Source organism: Lynx canadensis, chromosome B1 (genome assembly GCF_007474595.2).
Source record: "Lynx canadensis isolate LIC74 chromosome B1, mLynCan4.pri.v2, whole genome shotgun sequence".
Classification (NCBI taxonomy): Eukaryota; Metazoa; Chordata; class Mammalia; order Carnivora; family Felidae; genus Lynx; species Lynx canadensis.
In genome coordinates this window covers 135,163,311-135,185,669 of record NC_044306.2, presented here as the reverse complement: position 1 = coordinate 135,185,669, position 22,359 = coordinate 135,163,311, and the positions used below count along the sequence as shown (strand labels likewise).

Here is a 22,359-nt window from a genome sequence, read left to right as displayed (position 1 = left end):
CAAAGAGGTACTCCTTGTGTCAGGACAGATGGAGAGAACAGCTGACAGAGGGATTCAGCCAGTTTATTAACTCTGTGTGAGTAGAACAAATCATATTTAAAAGAATTCATAGGAACATTTAGTCTGTGAGTTGCACACAGATTACTGTATAGACCAGACTAAAGATGGGTACTTGGGAAATATTTAGACTGATTGTCAAATTTAAAAATACATAGTGAATGCCATATCATACTATGGAAATGAAATTCCTAACATTAAATATTTCAGGTACTTTTTAAATGATTCTTTTCCTTGCTCTTAAATGAGGTAGATTATTCTACTTGTGAAAATATTTAGAAGTATTACATACAATTTTTGTGTGATCTTTTTAAATTGCTAGAAACAGCATGAGAAATCTTTTTGAGAGTGATTCTGTTTATAAAATTTCTATATAGGAGTTCCCTGAGAAAACTCAATTTGTGTGCTTTATTATATACAGGTATGTCTAGTTCTAAGTGAAAGAAAAAATTATACAAGTTTTCAAATTTAATTTCAAGGAGAAAGAACATGATTGCAAGAATCTAAAAAATATGTAAAGGGGGTTTCTTTTTTTTATTTCTTACTACAAGTAGGTGTACCTCCTATATAATGTCAAGGAGCAAACTAGTAATAAGATCACTAATAAAATGTTCGGTCATACTCAGAGACATAACATCATTTGTCTTTTTTCCTTTAATGAAAAGCAATGGAGGCAATCAATGAATTTAAATGTTTAAGAGAAACTAGTTTTCTTATTATTTTGGTGAAATATAATTTTTCATCCTCAATAAAAATTTTTAGATTGTTACATAAAAATTCTTTAATAACTCAAATGTTGCTGGTTATGCTTATTTAAATATTCAAAAGGTCTTTTCTATATTTTGAGAGTTACTACTAAGTGTTTTATAATACACTTTGTGTCCAAACTGCCTTCCTTCTCGGGTTCTCTAAAGGCCAACAAAAATAACCTCTATAAACTGTTTAAGCTTGTGTCTGTTCCCCCTGGGGGAAATCAGGAAACGAAACCGGTAGTCTCTGAATTTCAGATTGATTACTTCTTCAGAAGCTGTCTTAAGGACATGCCCTAACCTTTTGATATGATTTACCACAGGGAAATGTCAATTACAAAGATGTTAATGCCCTTTCATCTCACTGGGAGAGATACAGCCTATGCAGAAAACTGTTTTCCTTTAGAGTTCATTTAAATCATCTCTTCTGGATACTTCGCGTTTCGCACAACAGTGTTAAACTTGACTGATTTAACAAAGAGATTCTAAAATATTTAAAGCAATCACATACACATTTATTTAGTGGTTTATTGCCGAAACGTGGACAACTACTGATTAACTGAACATTAGATGCATCAAATTCATACTCATGGTAGCCCATATTTTTTCTTATTCCCAAATTGATATATACTCTGAGGCTAGCAGAATGCATTTAATGCATTTATAATTCAATATATTTATAAGCTTACTCTTTTTGTTTTAGGAACTTATAAACTAAAGGGAATTTAGAAGAAGACAATTGGCTAAGCCATAGTTAATGAAGACAAAGATAATACAAACAATAAATCATTCACGAAGTAGGTTTAACAGAAGTTAACACATAAAATTCATAAACAAATGATATTAGTTTTTACTATAAAAATATGTTCAAGAGAATAAGAAGTAGAGAATGAGAATAATTCCCACCATCATCCTCAACCATTTGAATTTTGTTTGAAGGCTCCAAAAAGTAAATATATTTATAGATGAATTTTTAAATTATAAATGCAATCTTTCCATTACTTAGTATGCCAACTTCAGAATTCTTTGATTATTCAATAATAATCTATGCATTTCAGTTACTAAAACCTGGTCAGGACATTGATTGATATTCCAAGCCAAATAATATTGTTTTTTAAATCATAGCTAGAGATCTTTGATCACAATTTGTTAAGTATAATTCAAAGCAATTGATGCACATCTAGTTAAAGATTAGAAGATAGTCATTGCAACTTAGTTATAACTGGTTAATATTGACAGAGACAAGTTATTACAGATTCTTCTTACATTCAGAAAATTACACACTAAACAAGTTAAATAGTGTAATAAAATAACCCATATTTGGAAGAATTTATGTCCAGAGATGATGAGTTATAAGATTCCAATCAATAAAAATTTCCATTAGCTGTTAATTTAATAAAAGCCCACCAACATCAAATCAATGTTTTTGTTTTTTATTTCACTGCTTAATCACCAGCACCGATGACAGTGGGATATACAGTTTGGGTTCAATAAAATTTATGGAATGAATTAATAAATATTAAACTGTTAAATAATCAAGATCTATGCAAACAGTTTCATAGGAGCTGAATAAAAATGCGAAAAAGGCTAAGAAGAGAAGGAAAGACTAAGAAGGAAGATATAACAAAGAGGTGGGTGAGAAAGAAATGTAAGCAACCTTAGAAAACAGATGGTTGAATCTCTCATTCCCCCCAAGCACATGCTTGGCTTCACAAGCTTTAGCCTCCTCATCAACTACATAACAAACAACTGAAAAAGTGACACCAGCAGATAGAAGGAAGAAAGTATACATACTCAATTAAAAACCCAATGAGAAATACTCTTATGCCAAGACTCTCAAGTTGGCATAGTCCTCGCAATTCTTTAGAAAGCAATCACAAGATACTTAAGAAAATGAAATAATTATTAGGGGTTATTGGGGGTAATGTTTGCTTCAATTTTACAGTAAGGCCCCTGAACACCCCTCCAATCTCCAAAGTTTTCTGCTTTCCAGATTAAGTCCATTTCACTTCAGTTTTACTTAGAATTTTAGAGCTACGAATGAAGAAAGAATGGATAGATGAGTACCAGCCCTCAGCCTATTTGCCCATAGATACAGTCCTCACCCTTCTTTTTTCTTCTCTGTGTCTCAGAGGCTGGCCCCTGAAGGCTGCATTTCCCAGGCTCATCTATCAGCTGGCTTAGAACTGCTAACAAGAAGGCAAACACTGCTAGGAAATGGGGAGAGTGGAGAAAAACCAGAGTATTTCTCTTACTTCCTCTTTCCAGAAGCAGCTGTATCTCTTCTATCTCTGTAACTCCCACTCCCACTAGATAGGCTTAGGCCCCAGGAAACCAATTCCTCTTTTTAGGGTTGGTAGTAGCTTCCTCTGATTGCTAATTTCTGGGCTGTTCCAAGAGTGCCTGCTCTTGAGACTTGCATTCCAATCAGAAAACACTCTTAGTTTTGCCACTGTTCAAATGCCCTTTAATGTGGCATCTGCTCAGAACTCTGACCTTAGACCACATGTCTCTCCTGAACTATTATCTCCCTGCCCGATCTGATTTGTCCACATATTGGCATCAGCTCTCACTCTGAATTGCTTAGACCAAGTTCTGGAACCTACACTACTTTGACCATAGGCTTCTGATTCTCTTTTCAAAGCTTTCTGATCCCATGCTTAGTCCTATTCTGCTTTTCTCATCATGGTTTCTGGTCCTGTGTTCCTGCAGCTGCTCATAATTAGAGAGCTGATACTCTAAATGTTGATATTTGCTGAACAGCCACTCTACAATGATTTCTAAGCTCTCATTTAAGCTTTACCTTGAACAACAACAACAAAAAAGATTTACCTTGCAAATATTTCTAGGCATATGCAACATTAACATTTATATATCTATTTGCAAATGATATATCTGATAAGGGCTTAATATCCAAAATATATACAGAACTTATACAACTCAACCAATTTCAACATCAAAAACAAAAACAAAACAAATAATCCAATTAAAAAATGGGCAAAGGACCTGAATAGATATTTTTCTAAAGAAGACATATAGGCCAAGAGACACATGAAAAGAGGCTCAAAATCACTAATTATCAGGGAAATGCAAATCAAAACCACAATGAGATATCACCTCACACCTGTCAGAATGGTTAGAATCAAAAAGAAATAATGAGGGTCGGCAAGGACATGGAGAAACAGAAACCCTTGTGCACTGTTGGTAGGAATGTAAATTGGTGCAGCCACTGTAGGAAACATGGAACAGAACAGAACAGAACAGAAACAGAACAGAACAGAACAGAAAAGGTTCCCCCCAAAATTAAAAATAGAAATACTATGTGATCCAGTAATTCCACTACTGGGCATTTGCCCAAAGAAACTGAAAACACTAATTCCAAAAGATATATAAACCCTTATGTTTATTGCAATATAGCCAAGATACAGAAGCAACCCAAGTACCCACCAATAGAAAAATGGATAAGAAAGATGAGGTGTGTGTGTATGCACACACACACACACACACACTGGAATATTACACAACCATAAGAAAAGAATGAGATAGTGCCATTTGAGACAGCATGGATGGACCTAGGGGTTATCATGCGAAGTGAAATAAGTCAGACAGAAAAAGAGAAGTGTCATATGATTTCACTTATATGTGGAATCTAAAAAACAAAACAAATGAATAAACAAATAAACAAAAAGCAGAAGCGGACTCATAAATACAAGGAACAAACTGATGGTTGCCAGAGGGAAGGGGGTGGGAAGATGGGCAAAATGAATGAAGAAGAGTGGGAGATACAGGCCTCCAGTTATCATAATGATGAAGGTCATAATGTTGAAAGTACAGCACAGGGAATATAATCAATGGTATCGTAATAGTGTTGTACGGTGACAGGTGGTAGCTGCACTTGTGATGAGCAGAGCATAGCATATAGACTCATTGAGTCGCTATGTTGTACAACGGAAATTAATGTAACACTGTGTGTCAACTATACTTCAATTTTTAAAAAAGGGAATGGAACTCAAAAATAAAGAAAAGAAAATTTATATATCTATGTCACAAGATAATGGAAAATAATGCATATTTCCTATATGGTTGGTGATCCTTTTCATATGCTCTCTTTGGTAATGACCGATAAGATACAATGGTACACAAGGAGATGGTTAAAACAATGTTAGATAGTAACTCTCCTCAAAGAGCATGAAATCTATGATGGTTTTGCAATAAAAGAGCTTAATACAGTCAGGTTAGCTTGTTCCTATAAATCCTTTTACTTTCGGCAAAAAAGAACATAGTCCTTAAAAGAATGAAATAGTAAATAATAATATCAATAAAACATTTAAGATTCTATTAATTACCTTATGTTACAAACAGTAATGTGTAACATCACTGACTATTCTGGGCTTACATTTTCTAAGTGGTTTATTTTAATTGAACTTCAGTGCTAATACATGTAAGTGTTACTCAGTTTCCGGGGTTATACTCTCACTGGGAATCTGGAGACCAGGATGTAACTCAGGATCTGTATAGGTAGATTAAATTCCCACCCAGCCTGTCCCAATTCCCAAATTAATCTTGAATTAGGTAAGAAATAATGAATCAGCTCAGCACTGCCTTGCTTCCCTAATCACATTCTACCCAAACCGGTTGGGTTAGTCACACATTTACTTTGGTCTCTATAAGGATGGCATGTGTATTTATACTCTCAATTAAAACATTTCCAACCTCTCTCCTAAGTCTCCTCCTCAGCCCTAGCTCCACATTCCACACCTCTGTTCTAGCATTCCCTCCTGTTACTTTGACTCGGCTACCATACAGAAGGTCTTGTGTTGCCTGCCACCACTTTGCTGGCCTCTCAAGTACCCAGGGCTTGCCCACTAGAGAGAAGAATTCCTAGATACAAGCTGGCTGACTGGTTCAGCTTGCCTCTCTGTCTAGATTCCCAGAATAATGTTTTGACTATTTAGGACTGTATCAGGGACTCTCTGAGACAAAGCCTTCAACATAACAGTGTATTTGGCTGATCACTGTGGGCCATGAGCCCGGTCCCCAGTACCTGTCCCACCTTAGATGATGGTTCTAGTGTCAGGTTCTGATCCTTCCTTTTGGTCATGAATTGACAAATAAAAAAAAATGTCCTTCTCTGACTCCCTACATTCTTATTTGCTATCTTTTGAGGATTACTTTGAGTTTTGATGCCTTTGGTTGGGTAGCTGAACACCTCACCTCTTCCTCTCCTCCCTCTCCTGTTCCATTCTCCCTCCCCACCCCTAACAATGCAGAACAACCATAGAAGCCTTTCTCGGAGTGCTCTAGAATTTCTGAGAAAAATAACACCATGCTTACCAAAAAGGTCACATCCCATATTCTTCTTAAATTCCCTTTTTATATGCCCCAAAACATGGTTAATCAACTCTTCCTTAGCTTGCAGTTCATGCTAATGCCCCTAAAATATGTCTATTCCCCTACTCCTAGAGGTTGCAAAGTGAAAGCCACCCTCTTCTCTGACAGAAACCTTAAACTCAAGAATCTGGTAGAAACAAGGCAATGATCTTCACTGTTTCTGTATTTCCCTCTAACAGAGCACAGAGGAGATATTTAAAGTGACTCTTTGGGGAAAAAGCCCTGAATATCCTTTAGTTTCATAAAGACAGTTACAATGAGGATTTACGAATATAAGATGCCTTTATTTTGGATTGAATAAATGGCACCAAATTCTTATACTTTACAAGGTAGAAGTGAGCATATACCAACAACAACAACAAAAAAAGGGACCAAATTTTAAAAATTTTGTAGGAGCTATATGATTTCCAGGGATTAATGTTTTAAATGTTGTAGAATATTTCTGCAATTCCTTGAACAAATGGTCTTTTTTACTAAATATATGTATCTTCCCAAATCTCAAAGGTAGTTGAGGTTTGCATGTAAAAGTCATAATAGTAATAATAATAATAATAATAATAATAATTACTATTATTTATATGATCCTCACTGGCTGCAGTACTGTACTAAGCACTTTATGTACATTAACTCTTTAAATTATCAGAGGAACACTATGCATTATGAATGTTCTCTCTTTTTAGTTAAGAAAACTGAGTTGCAGAAAGGTTAAGAAACTTTACCAAGGCCAGCTAGTAAGTGGGAGAGCAGAAATTTAAACTTGTCCCATCTTTCCTACCTGTGGACGATGCCTACAACTGAATAAATTGCACTTGTGTATGTTTTTGCCCTCTTGATGAATGCTGAAACAGAGTTCGAATGCCTTTCAGCTGTTTCATGAAAAAGCACTGACATGAAATGCGGCTTTTGCACTCTGTTTGGGGCACATTCTCTTATTGTTCTGAACAGTATTTGAATAATAACTTGCTAATAATTTGAGCAGTTCTAACTTCAAAACTCTGTGTGCACTATTACACAGATCACTATTAACCTTGACATTCAATTTTTAAATTTTCAACTTCATGGTTGCATGAATAATTTTCTCTCTTAGAGTTATGACAGTATTCATAAGCTCTTCTCTTTTCATTTTAGTACTTTGGCACTTTGGGAAACGTGATAAGATAGGTATAGTAGGATTATTAGATAAGTACACGTAGCATTTCTCTCCTCTCCTTTCTAGTTTTCCTGAAGACATCACATTCTCTTGCAGTTTCTCCTTTATCCCTCTCCACTTGCCTCTATTTTCTTTCAATGAAACATATTTTTACTTCCTCTTGTCTTTGTATTTCCTTCCCTCTATAACATCACGTGAGTTACTTGAAAGCTGCTTGAACCTGGAGATCCTAGATAACTTCTAATCATAGAAATTCTAATTATTTGATACTTCCCCTTGTTTGGAATATAGAACTCACCAGAGTTTACTCTGTAAAACAGTCTTGTCAGTCTTGGCAGAAAATATATCACTCCGTAATAGCTTTGCCATGCATCCATAAGGGAAGGTCGTTTTACTTTAAATGTATGTTAACATGCAATAATAAAGGCATTAATTCTAACCATATTGCAGAAAGTATAGTTGACTACTGCTTCTAGCATCTGTAAGATCTGTCTCTTCCTAGTTGGCTGATCTTCATGGTTGTGACTTCTATAATACATTTTATAGAGTAATAAATTAATTATTGTTAATGTTTATTTTTTTGAGAGACAGAGACAGAGCATGAGTGGGGCGGCGGGGGTGCAGAGAGAGAGGGAGACACAGAATCCAAAGCAGGCTCCAGGCTCTGAGCTGTCAGCACAGAGCCTGATGTGGGGCTCAAACTCACAAACTTTGAGATCATCACCTGAGCTGAAGTCAGACACTCAACCTACTGAGTCACCCAGGTGCCCCAATAGAGTAATAATTATCCTTGCCCTATGGTCAGGATTCTAACCTATTCACTGCAACATGTCTAGATATAAAACATATTTACCCTCTATAACCAATGATCCCAATCTAGATGTTAAATACTTGCTTGTTCTTCTGTGCATTAACTGATCCTTTTTCCTAAACCTTCAGGCTCTATCAAATCCTTCCCCTAAAATTCATGTCTTGTGCTGTTACTATCCATTACCCAGGATGACAATATTGAAATGAGTGAGAAAAATGTTCTAGCCATTTTAGTGTCCTAAGTTTTATCTTTTTATCCTTCAAAGAAATTTTTTCATTAAAAGTTAAAATACATTTAAAAACTCACTGATGCTATTCATTAATATGTTGTTATAGATTCTAAACAACTGTCCCTTTTATAGGCAACATAATTACAAGTGAATTACAAATGCAGACTTTATGACTCCAATTAAACTCTGGGCCACAATTCATTAAAAACAGATTACACACATTATATTAGATGGAGAGAAAAATAAATATGGCACCTGATTTGAATGATCAAAATAAATGAGGAACAGCAATTTCAAATAATTTATGTTTGTCTAAAATTTTTATCAACATAACCTAGAGTATTTTCTTGAAAATCATCAAAGAAAAATTCTATGCTTACTTTTCACATACCTATAAATCGTACTTTGTCTTATTTCATGGCCTCATTCTACCCCCAAGAACTTCTTTGAAAGTATTTCCCAAAAGTGAGAGACTAAAAGTGATTCCATTTTTTACCTATAAAAATATGATGATTTTATTTTGCAAGAATCAAATCAAGTGATTAAAAATTAATTCTAAGCAAATTGAAATTTCAACATCATTGTAAAACTGTTTAAAGAGAGGAGATCTTAAGAAAATGTCATCAAGGATTGTTAACAACGTTTCCACACTTGAGAGACTAATTTACCACTGAAGTGTTTTCTCCAAAATTTTTGAATGCTTAAGGATTGGGTTACTATGAAAAGTAGTTTTTTTTAATAGTATGTCTATAATATTTAATTCTACCTAATCCTCACTCCCATCTGTTGGATCTCACTTCTCCAGTGAAGGATGAAGGGATAAGAATTAGGTCAGTTTGAATCTAGCATCTCGACATGGGCAGGCGCACAATGAAACAAAAGGAAGCTTAAACAAAGCAAAACTATGCTTAAGCAAGAAGACTGAGAGAGAAAGACACGAGAAAAGAAACAAAAAGAGTATTTCAAAGAATATTAAAAACCAATTCAAACAAAGTAATTTGAAGTCATTATGTAAACTGAGGTTAACATTTAGCAGGGGTATTCTAAGAATTTGAGGAGAGTTTGGTGCTTTTGGGAGAAGAAAACATTGCTGACAGTAACATTTAAAAGAGGGACAAAAGGACATTCCCATCAAGAAGCCTATACAACACACATGGGCAACAACAATAACCCTTTGCCTTGGCTCCACACAGAAAAGGAGAAAGGCTAAGACAAAAGAAACAGTTTGGAGAGAAGAGAAGATACTGAATGGTTAAAAATAGTAAAAAAAAAAAAAAAAAAAAAAAAAAAAAAAAAAAAAAGTTATGCTTCTGAGAAGATTCTTAAACTATGTCCAGATTTATAACACATATGTATAACTTACTCTGGTGGTCGATTTAGAGTCAACCTGAAATATTCTGCATTGGACTACCTAGTTTTTCTTATCTAATCCATGTAAGGTTTCACTAAGTCACCAATGGCCTGGGAAAAGCTCTACCTGTGAAATGTTTGTAGTGCCACTCTTGACTAATGGCAGGCATCTTATCAAGGAAAGAGAGGCAACGCCACATACTCTCTGTAATGATTTCTGCTACTTAGTTTGTATCAGGACAGGCTGATAATTCAACATTAAAAAGGGGGCCCTGGAGGTGTTAACAATGTAACAAAAACAAATGGATGCATTTCATGGACAGCTAGGGCTTTTTGGACTAAATCATTATCTCTCACAGAAAATCCTGGAAAAAGAAAAGCATATAAAATATAGGTAGAAGAGAACTTCTAGAGGGGAAGGTAATAACTTTGTGACAGGAATTTTATGAAGGTGCTTTGTTTGCGCTCTTGGGTTCTAATTCTTTCCATTTTCACCACTGAACACCCAGTTTCTCTGGTGTGTTTATGGAAGGAAAGTAAGTCAGTCTATGCCTTACCGCCTCCACTTCGGCAGGGTCGTACCAGACATTGATGTAAGGGTGTTGTAAGGCGTCATCCACAGATATCCTTTTTGCTGGATCAATCACTAGCATCTTTGACAATAAGTCCCTGGCTTGGCTGGCTGAAACGATGAGTGAGAGAAACAATTAGTAACATTTCGATTTTGGCAGGAAAATTTATGGGAGGGAGAGGAAATGAAGAAAATAAAGATAAACTAGCACCTCCCTTCCAAACACCAGGCAAATTCACCAAGTGATTAGGGAAATGCAAAATGAAACAATGAAATATTTTTTATGCATCAGATTTGAAAAAATTAAAGACGGCATTGTATCTACTAACACCAGGTAATTTGGTTCATGTTGGTGGGAATGTAAATTGATACATATTTTTAGTGCAAATTTGGACCATCCATTAAAATTTTAAATGTGAATACCTTATGATCTAGCAGTTCCACTTTTAGGTATACAGCCTAGAGAAACAATTGTACATGTTCATTAAAAAAGAAAAAGAAAAAAGGCGAAAGATTTATTTGATCTGAAGAGAAACCAAAGTATTACAGCCTAGGGAAACAATTGTACAAGTTCCTTAAAAAACTACAGAAAGGAGGTTCACTGCAGCACTGGTTATGAAAGAAAAAATTTTTTAAACAGTCTAAATTTCCATCTATAGAATAAAAAACTGAGCTACGGTACAAAGGTACCATGGAATTGTAGCTGGCAGTTTAAGAGAATGAGGCAGTTTAAGAGAATGTACCCACATGACGTGCTAAGTAACAAAATGAAGTTGCAGAATGATCCATAAATCATGATGCCATTTCCGCAAATCTGCCCCTTCACAATAAAACAACAAATATTTCCCTCTCTCCCTATTAATATATATAAATGCGTAGAAAATGTCTGCAAAAATAATCACAAACTGAAAATAGTAGTTACCTCTGAGGAGGGAAGAATATATACATATATTGCTCACATAATTAAAAACAAATGCAAAAGAACGAAGTTTTTTAAAAAAGAAGCAGATAAAGTGGATGTAGGTGCTCATTTTAAAAGTTTTTCTGAGATGGAAAACAGCATAAAGCAGTGTCTGGTGGGGGCAAGAAGGTCGGGGGTGGCTTTTTTGAGGATGGGAGAGGTGATGAGGGCTCTAACAGGAACAGAAGCTCCAAGAATAGAGGAGAGGACAGATTTTTTTTTTAATTAAAAAAATTATTTTTAGGGGCGCCTGGGTGGCGCAGTCGGTTAAGCGTCCGACTTCAGCCAGGTCACGATCTCGCGGTCCGTGAGTTCGAGCCCCGCATCAGGCTCCGGGCTGATGGCTCGGAGCCTGGAGCCTGCTTCCGATTCTGTGTCTCCCTCTCACTCTGCCCCTCCCCCGTTCATGCTCTGTCTCTCTCTGTCCCAAAAATGAATAAACATTGAAAAAAAAAATTAAAAAAAAAAATTATTTTTAATGTTTATTTATTGTTGTGAGAGAGAGACAGAGTGTGAGTGGGGGAGAGGCAGAGAGAGAGACATAGAATCTGAAGCAGGCTCCAGGCCCTGAGCTGTCAGCACAGAATTGGATGTGGGGCTCAAACTCAAGAACCGTGAGATCATGACATGAACCAAAGTCGACTGCTTAATCGACTGAGCCAACCACGCACCCCAAGGAAGGGACAGATTTGAAAGAAAGAATCGGGTAGGCTCTGTAACCAAATTGATGTAGATGATACAGTTTAGTTTATAAAATACTAAATGTTGGGACTCCTGGGTGGTTCAGTCAGTTAAGCATCGACTCTTGATTTTGGCTCAGGTCATGATTTCACCATTCATGAGATCAAGCCACACATTGGGCTCTGCTCCAACAAAATAGAGCCTGCTTAGGATTTTCTTTCTTTCTCCCTGTCTCTCTGCCTCTTGCCTGCTCACATGTACAGAGCTCTCTCACTCGTGTGTGCTCTCTATCTCAAAATAAATAAATAAATAAACATTCTTTAAAAAAAAAAAACTAAATATCTATTCTATTGTAGGTACAGTGGAGGTGCCAGAGATGCATAAATAAATAAATAGATAGATAAATAAATAAATAAAGTGATAATCAGTAAGTTATTTATTTAATACCAACCAATGGTAAAAAGACAGTTTTCAATCTCTAAAAACATATAAAATTTTACAGAAAATACAGTTCCAAGCTGATTTGAAAATTTTATGATGAAAATATTCTTTTTGTTCTATGGACCCCCAATGGCCCAACAGGGCTATATTTATTTATTTTATTGATTCAAAGATCCCTTTGATTTGTAACTGATTTTGTATTGAGACGCACACATCCACCTCCTACAGATTCTCCCATCAAACCCATCCATGTTTCTGCTTTTAGAAAGGGTGGAGGTTGGAATGGACTCCTCATCAATAGGGGCATGAACTACAGGAATACCAAAGCATCTCACTAAGAAACAATGATCAATACTATTTGTAGGGAACAAAATGAGGAGGAAGAGGCTTCAATTCCTCATTTTTCACTCTTTTATTTGCAAGTAAATATCTCATGTTCTTTTTTAGCAATAGTAAATTCTTCCTTCTGATCATTTTTACAATTCTTTATAATTTATTAATTTTATATGAAAATTATCATTAAATAACTATAAATATATAAACTAGTGTATCTTCAGAAAAAATAATATAATCATAGAGATTGAATTAAAAAGCCAAAACATAGGGGTGCCTGGGTGGCCCAGTTGGTTGAGCGTCCGACTTTGTCTCAGGTCATGATCTCACAGCTTGGGGGTTAGAGCGCTGCGTTGGGCTCTGTGCTGACAGCTCGGAGCCTGGAGCCTGTTTCAAATTCTGTGGCTCCCTCTCTCTCTCTCTGCCCCTCCCCTGTTCATGCTCTGTCTTTCTCTCTGTTAAGAATACATAAACATTAAAAAAAAAAGGCAAAACATAAACTCTAGAAAGTTGGAATTATATTATGAAGCATAACATTTTATTTAATTGTTTTCCTACAAGTGCTGTCATTATCTCAAATAATTTCATCAGGGTTTTTATCATCTCCACATTTTTACACACAAATGTCTTCATATAAAGGGATTACTTTTGCCTGACAGGTCAATTAGCATCATAAACACATAAATTCTTCAAATCTCTATTTGGAGTATTAGCTCTTCTTCATTCTGTGTATAGGCAGGTGCTGATCTTAAAAGCAGCACATCTAGCAAGAATTTAGTCTGTTGTCATTCAGAGACTGTAGAGTCAACTAAAGGAAGAAACCCAACTGTGCAATAAGACTGTCACAAACACAGGAGCAATGCTGCACACTTAAAACCCAGGAGATGAAAGTCTGGGGATGATAAGATTATGGAAAATAGTAGCATCACATTTTAGTTTCTCTGTCTCATTCAAGTCTGTATTAGCTATAAACTATGTCTGTAAGTTAAGTCTGCAGTTAATTAATTAACCACCCAACATTTGGGGTTAAAATTTCAAAAGCAGGCATTCTTCTTGTTTTTTGATAAATACAGTTACATTTTAAAAAATAATTATTACATTTTTATGTCTGACAATTGAATATTTACTGTGAGCCAGGCATTGTGCTAAGTGCTTGACAAAATATTTAGTCAGTTAATCCTCCCAATGATCCTAAGGTAGATACCTTCTACTTTCATTTGTTAAAGGAGGTATAGATAGATGAGATAACTTGTCCAGGTTCACACAGATATTCAGGGGCAGCATTTGAGCTCAGACAGGAAAAACATAAAATTTGTTTCAAAAATGAGGTTCTCTAAAACGTTATAAATTAAAACAAGAAGTAGAATATTATTTATAATCTATTTTACACATTGGCAAATTTATCCCTTATCTCTAATCCTATGACTAAGGCATCATTATTTAAGTTTTGTGGGTGAAGAAACTAAGATTTGCTATTGAAGTTCATAACTGTAGACATTGTAGTAGAAAGAATTACTTATTAATGAAAGCATTTATATTGAATATAAAATGAATAGGTAAAATCTCATTTGTCACTCTAAAATGGAAAAAATGGTGGTTAAATATTACATAAAATATAAATAAAAGAAAATGCAAACACCTGCATCTCCAAGATTTTATAACTAAAAACTTGTGTTGAAAGTGTTCTCCAGGTAATAAAAAGAATTAGAACAATGATTTCAATGTATATCACTTTGGTCTTTTAGAGTTACACTGCAAAAGAATTTTAAGATTTTAAATAAGCCTCATGACATAATTAACCCATACCACTGTCACATCCTTTATAACTATCTTTCCCTCTGAATATCTACACAATTCTAAAATCCTTGGCCACATGCCCTTAGTAATATTTTTTTCTTTTAATTTTTTTTTAAAAAGATCTTTTAAAAATATTCTTTAAATTTATGGGGCACCTGGCTCAGTTGGTTAAGCAACAGACTCTTCATTTCTGCTTAGGTCATGATCTCACCATTCATGAGTACCAGCCCTATGTCAGTCTCCATGCTGACCACACAGAGCCTGCTTGAGACTCTCTCTCTCTCTCTCTCTCTCTCTGCCCCTCCCCCACTTGTTTTCTCTCACGCGCAGGCACGCACTCTCTCAAAATAAATAAACAAGCTTAAATAAATAAATATTCCTTAAATTGAGGTAGTTAAAGAGAGGTGTCTGTATCATTTGCTTCTTTAGACCATCACCCACACGGTGGTTCTGAAATTGTCCCTGGTGGACATACCTTTGAGTTTATTGTGCTCAGAGTCCGCTGGGAAGAGGGAATCTGGAAAGAGCTTGGGGAAGGTGAGTCCTGCATACTTGGGCCGATTCTCCACATAGTTTCTTACTGTGGGTTGCAATTTCTTCATGAATTCTGGGCATGGTGTTCCTAGTTGCTCAATCACCTTGTTCCACTGGTCAATATCTGAGAATTGAACAGTTAAGGGCAAAAAGAAGCAGACCTACTAGGTCTTGCCTTTCACTAGTTGGGAGACTAACTGCTTCTCAAACTCGTGAGTAATCATCAACATAACTGGAGTTTTAATAAGCAAAAAAGGACAAAAATCTCAAACCAGAATTGTCAGACAATGAACCCTCTTGGAATTTTAAATTCACTTGTGGCATATATACACTTTTGGGGAATTAGCACTACTTAACAAAATAGGATATCATGAAACAGTCTTTGAGTTGTAAAGATGAAAAGGTATTTAAAAAACAGAAGAATTTCTTATATTGAGATAAACTTCTATATAACCACATGATTTAAATGAGAAAAACGCGACAAAAATATTTTTGACGTGAAAATACCTCAATAACTTATTTCCTAAAAATGAGAAATACATAAATACTTTATAAGATGCATTTACATTGTTTTAAACTCCTTTTAAGACTTTTTTCCTCTTTTCTCTAGAAAAGAGGAAATTTCATCATCTGTTAATGTTACTAATGCATTAAATATGGGATCAGTATAATTTTTTATCATAAAAGAACTCATTATTCTTCAACAAAGAGTTAAAAAAATTCTACTTATCAAAGTAGTTGCAGTTTCATACCTATTTTTGTTACTTCTGATAGTAGTGCCCTGCATTCCTGAATATTGCTTTCAGTGAGATATGAGCATAAATACAGGATGTTCAACTTAACAGATTTCCATCCAAGTATAAGTGTTTCAAAAGTACATTAAGCATGGGGAATTTTACAGGAAAATATTTTCCCTCTATGAAAACTAATATTTCCCAAATTAAGGATCTTTGACAGACACACTCACTGACTGAGATTTTCTTTTTCATCTGTCATTAATATTTGATATATCAGAGCCTTAAGACATGTCAGAGCTTTGATATGTCAGAGCCTTAACCACCCATGAAAACTCTGAAGAACCAACTGGAAGAAGTTGATTTCAAACAAATGTCCTTGCCATGTGTCAATGAATGATAGAAGCCTTAGAAATTATTCTTAAATACAATAACACAGGAAGTGCTCTCTCTTACATTGTTTACTTTTCTACAACTCTGTCCTTTAGTGTTAATTAATTATTTTCTGCAAATGTAATTTGTGACAAGTCAGGGATCTAACTATAGTATTACTCTGTTGAGATTTGTAAAAACTTTGCCCCTCGCTCTTCAGGAGAGTTAGACTGAAAAAGATCAGCACTCCTAACAAAAGACAAAATTAACTACATTAAACAAAAACAAATATATAATGCAAAGTAGATAAAAGATTAAACAAAGATAATATCAAGCTAATTTGCTAATCCCCTTCTATCTCTCATATAATCTTAAGGAATAAAATTTAAATTATTACATATCCTCTCAATTACTGAAATAAAAAAATAAATGATTACGTAGTATTAAAAAAATGAAATGTGGTTGGGAAAAACCGAAGAATATTCCTTTATAAAACAGTAGGAGCAATTAAATAAGAACATGTTTCAATAAAAGTTCATCTCAGTTACTATGTGCATGAGAATATAGTAGTAAATCAGACACATTAGAAATAAAGGAACTAAAAGATTACAAAAGGTTAGAGTAAAAAGTTACTCTTAGACAAAAACTTATGTTAGTACTATGGACATAGGTAAGCTATAACTACTTAGACATATTTAAATAGAAAATGCCAATAATTAAAATTAAATAAATCTCCACGTTTACACTGTAAGTTATTAAAAGACGTCTACTCTTTAATACAGTTAGGTTATCATGGGCCTACAAAGCCATCATTTAATCATTGGTCACACCTCCTTAGAATTCTGAAGACTTGATGTGAAATAAAAATAAGGGCAAAGAAGCAGTCAGATTTTCCATAAATGACTCATTTAACAAAGTTGGAAAAATACTCCCAACACGTTATTATATTGTAGTTACATTTAGCTAGAGTAAAAAATAATTAATTGCTTGTAAAGTAGCATTCCCAATAAAATTCCATGGTATTTTTACAATATATGTTAAGGATAGTCAAATATTCTGGAAGCTATTAAATAAGAACTGTCAAAATATTTCTTTTTACAAATCATAATTAAAGTCTATGGAAGCATTCAGTGTTCTTCCTACCTTAGATTGCTTTTTAGATGAAACACTTGCTATGGTCTTAGATGTAATGGTTTACAAAAAGAAGGGAAACAAGAATATTATTGACAATGTGCTGTTGAACATTCTAACTGCAAATGTGTGGTATAGTCATCTTTAAAAGTGTGTGCCTTTATTTTAACCATTCCATTTCAAGTTCATTCTTCTTATAAACACTAATAGTTATATTTAAGTAGTAAGTTCTTGCTTTCCCGATGTTCACAGGATCACAAGATGAACAACTGTGTCCAACTACTCTTAGTTAACCACCTGATTTTTCTTTATAATCATAATCAGCTAAATAAAAGCCAAGATTAGAAGTCATATCTCCTGGCTCCAAGTCCAGTACTTGTTCCAAGAATTCAAGTAAGGAAAGGAGCAAGTTTGGAATTGATGTGGTAGAAATTGCTTTAATTTCACCATAAAATTGATAGTATGCTTGTCACAGGCTCAAAAAAATCTCTGAAAAGGTATCCCTAGTCTATCAGGTCAACATATTCACACATAAAATAATTAATTTTATTAATATTTTAAATAGAAAACAAGGTGACAAATTTTAAAGGAATTTAAAAATTATCAGATTTCCACAATGATCATATTTCTAAAAGTACATCAAATAGTAACTAGATTTTTATGATTATGTGTTAAAAACATCATAAATATTTTTTAAAGAAGGCCAAAATTATTTTTGTGAAAGGATTTATTTATTTTACAACACTCAAAAGTCATCATTTTTACACTGAGTTAGGATCTGAATATTTATAGATTCCTGCCTGTGCAATTATCAAAAAAGCAATAAATACACATATTTTATATTTTTGATCTACTATTTTAGAAATTATCATGCTTAACATAATTATCAAAGTCATTTAATACAAATGAAAAAAATGTCATCTATGAGGAACTATTTGACAATTTCCTTATCTAATTCTAAATTCACTATACGAAAAATAGTCATATTACCAAAAGTTTGATTTTATAGAGTACAATAACAAGATAATGTGCAAATAGTGACTATTACTAATGCCTTCAACAAATAATACTATAAGGGATGAATAAAACAAAGTAAGTACGGATTGTAAAGGTAAGTATCTGAAATCCCAAAATTGAAAATTATTCCAGTAAATTTTATCAATTAGCTAAGAATTTACATCTCAGGTCTCCTTTTCCTTTAACTTCCTTGGTTTGGGAAGCTTCTAAAACATTATCACAAACTGCCTTGAACGTAATGTACAAAAAAATGCCTTATCCTTCTCTGGGTATTTTGGATCGTAATTGTGAACATAATTTATTCTATGCACATTTTAGCTTTCAGAAGCTACTAAGTGGAATCATAAAGAGTTGTTTAATGACCTCATTTCTACTATGCCTTTTAAACAGCTGTATCTTCTTTTTATGTTTTTTCCCATCTTTGGTTACCTTCTGGTATTATGAATATGGTTTCCGGAGTTGACACCTCCATGAATTTAGACTTGCTGTCTATTCTGCCTCATAGTCAATATTTTGTGGAAAAAAAAATTTCTAACATCTCTTTGAAATTTGAAGGATATTAGTGTTTGTCTCCAAATTGGTAACTGTATTTTTAAAGATAATTTTGCCCAAGAGACCAGTCTGTTTAGAAAAGCTCCAGGAGAAGCTATTCTGTCTTGCAAGCCAACCAGCTTGCAAGCTTTTGCACTGTGTTGACAATTGTGTGGCTTTATATTACCCCTATAGGAAAGAATACTGCAATCAATCAGTAATGTCTGCAATGAATGTGCAATAAGGAAGTGGAGACATACATGCCATTTGTTAGGTGTCATGATATAAAACTGTGGCTCCCAACTTTGAATTTTTATAATATAGGGAACTTATAAAATATAGATCCCTTCCCTTTCCATGTTGATCTACAAGATTCTGAGTCCACAGGTCTAGCATGCTATTTAAAAATATCATAGTAATTGCAATCCAGATGACCCCTGGACTATATTTTGAGAAATACTAGTGTAGAATGTACTAAAAGTCTCTTACAAATTACTAAGTCCAGACTTAAGAATACAGTACTAACATATTTCACTTTAATGCACAAATTAGAATAAGGTCAATTTCACCAAAAGATGAATCCAGACCTATTTGCTATGGAAAATGTAGGGGTTATTCACCTGGAAATACTTCAGTGAAAGAAAAATGCTGACATTTATCCCTCTTCCTCATGTCAATGTCTTGAAAAGACGATAGGAAATTACAGCAAGTGGTATACACAGTCTCCCAGCAGAGGGAGAGGGGTTCTGCCCATCATCATCTGAGGAAGGATGAAAATTATATGTTGCTATCACCCATGGGGTGCTGCTCATAAAAAGTACAAAAGCTATTCAATATAAGATTCAAAATATAGACTGTTTAATTCAATAATTACTCTATTTCTCTATGATAAAATATGCCCTCAAAAGAACTCTTACTACTTAGGACAATTTCAAAGACGAGAATAGAAATATATATAAACACATATGACGTAGTTCTGGATCCAGATTTTCATGGTTATGTCTTGAGCTGTTTTATTACTTAAAATTCTTTTCACGCTTTTTTTATTTGAAAATGTTCTTTTTCTCTCAAAAGTCCCCCTCCAACTCTAGTAACACGAAATATGAATAAGTGACTTAATGCACAATAATAACTAACATTTGTTTTCATTATAAATGGGCACAGGAAGAAGAAATATTATGAGCCAAAATGCATTAAAAACCTCAAAGCTAACCATTTGAGTAAAGGCTATTTGTTCCCTGGCAGCAGGCCGTGAATGGAATACCATAGGACACAGAACATCCAAAGGCTGATATCTGAAGCATGATGTATATGGATTTCAGCATAGTCCATTTTGTCTTATAAGTGTATTTATTACTGTAATCTGTATTTCCCTCACAAAGCAAAAAATGAGGAGACATTTCACATATAAAGAAATCCAATCTATATTAATATCTTGTCACAACAGTTGAATATTTATTAAGCTATTGAAGGTTTATCTTTGGGGACTCTCATTGGCACAAATCCCTTATAAGACTCTGTACCTAATTTGATATTTGTAATATAAATAAATTATTGTTCTTACAAAACACCTTCCTCAAGCTACGATATCCTGGCCTCATAAAGGCTGGATCTGACACTATCTCCAGTTTGAAACTGGTAAGAGATCTTGGAGATAATTTGGCTTCTATACTTTATAGCTGAAAAATAGAGCTGAAAAAAGAACTTTTAAAAATGGTAAATATAATGGCTTTAAATTTTTTTAATGTTTATTGTTGAGAGAAAGACAGAGAGTGAGCATGAGTAGGGGACCGGCAGAGAGAGAGGGAAACACAGAATCCAAAGCAGGCTCCAGGCTCTGAGCTGTCAGCACAGAGCCTGATGTGGGGCTTGAACTCACGAATTGTGATCATGATCTGAGTGAGCTGAAGTTGGACCCTTAACTGACAGAGCTACCCAGGTGTCTTCAGACAAAGGTGGCAATAAAACAACTCCTAACACTAAACAGAAATATAAAATTCTTTTAAGGAGAGTTTTGGAAAACTGTAGTCTCTTATTTGAGACCGTTTGATTAAATCCATTTCTGGGTATAACACTACATATAACAAAAGGGAGATTAAGAAGGGACAATCAGGTTTATATGAGATCAAGAAAACAATGCCATTTAAGGCACTCTTGACAAAACATTTTATGTTTAAAGTTAAAAAACAAAAGGAGACTATCTCTGCCCCCATCCTAGTACTTTGACCCTCTTATTCCTATTTATAATCCCTTCAGTACAGTGCCTTTTATCAGAAATCTCATGACAACAAGGATTTCAGTCAGTTTGTTTACTGATATGTCTCTGGAAACAAAAAGTTCCCAGCACATATTTAGCAATATTTGTTGAATAAGTGAATGTCTACTTTAAGTTCAATCAGAGTTTTATAATGGAGATAATGTAAAGAATAGGACACTGAAAATATTTTAAAAAATGAAAACAGAAATTCCAAGAAAAGAAAAGAAAAAAATAAAGGAAAGAAAATAAATTTATACTTAATTACATGGTAGAGAAACAGCAAATAACCAAAGACAAAGGAAAAAATCCTAAATGAAGGCAGAGAGAAAGGACAGACTATATTCAAATATGACCATCAAATGGACAGCTAATTATTCACCAGCAATATTGGAAACAAAAAGCCAGGAGAAGAGTATCTTTAAAATGCCAAAAGAAAACAACTTACTAATCTGTAATTCTGTATCCAAAAAAACTATCTTTTAAATAAGAGAAACTAAAAAAAAAAAAAAAGTTTCATCATCAAAGACTTTTACTAAAGGACTTTCAAAGGGTGTTCTTTAGGAGTGAGAAAATGATCTCAAAATATATCACATCAATAAGAAAAAGGATAAAAACTATGTGATCATATCAATAGGCACAGAAAAGCATTTGACAAAGTACAATATCCATTCATGACAAAAACCCTCAACAAAACAGATTTAGAGGGAACACACCTCAACATAATAAAGGCCATATATGAAACACTCACAGCTAATATATCTTCAATGGGGAAAAAGTGAGAGCTTTTCCCCTAAGGTCAGAAACAAGACAAGAATGTCCACTCTAATCACCTTTATTCAACATAGTACTGGAAGTCCTAGCTGCAGCAATCAAACAAAAAGAAATAAAAGGCATCCAGATTAGTAAAGAAGAAGTAAAACTTTCACTATTTGCAGATAACAGGACACTATAAATAGAAAACCTGAAAGACTCCACCAAAAAAACTACTAGAACTGACAAATGGATTCACTAGTAAAGTCACAGGATACAAAATCAATGTACAGAAATCTGTACACTGAGCAGAAATCACTAAAAATGAGCAGCAGAAAGAGAAATTAAGAAAATAATCCCATTTACAACTGCACCAAAAATAATAAACTACCTAGGAACAAACCTAACTAAAGAGGTGAAAGACCTATACTCTGAAAACTATAAAACACTAATGAAAGAAAATGAAGATAATGCAAAGAAATAAAAAGACAGTTCATGCTCATGGACTGGAA

At 34.2% G+C, this 22,359-nt stretch overlaps 1 protein-coding gene across 10 annotated transcripts in view; it reads right to left on the bottom strand.

The window, feature by feature from the left end:
• Positions 1-22,359, bottom strand: part of MAPK10 (mitogen-activated protein kinase 10) — a 342,250-nt gene that overhangs the window by 36,586 nt on the left and 283,305 nt on the right. For all 10 annotated transcript variants that reach the window (XM_032592947.1, XM_030313501.1, XM_030313497.1 and 7 more), the window contains 2 exons: positions 14,997-15,179; positions 10,295-10,419 (listed from right to left, as the gene is read on the bottom strand). In XM_032592947.1, coding sequence (XP_032448838.1) covers positions 10,295-10,419; positions 14,997-15,179 — 308 coding nt within the window. The remainder of the gene's footprint in view (positions 1-10,294; positions 10,420-14,996; positions 15,180-22,359) is intronic.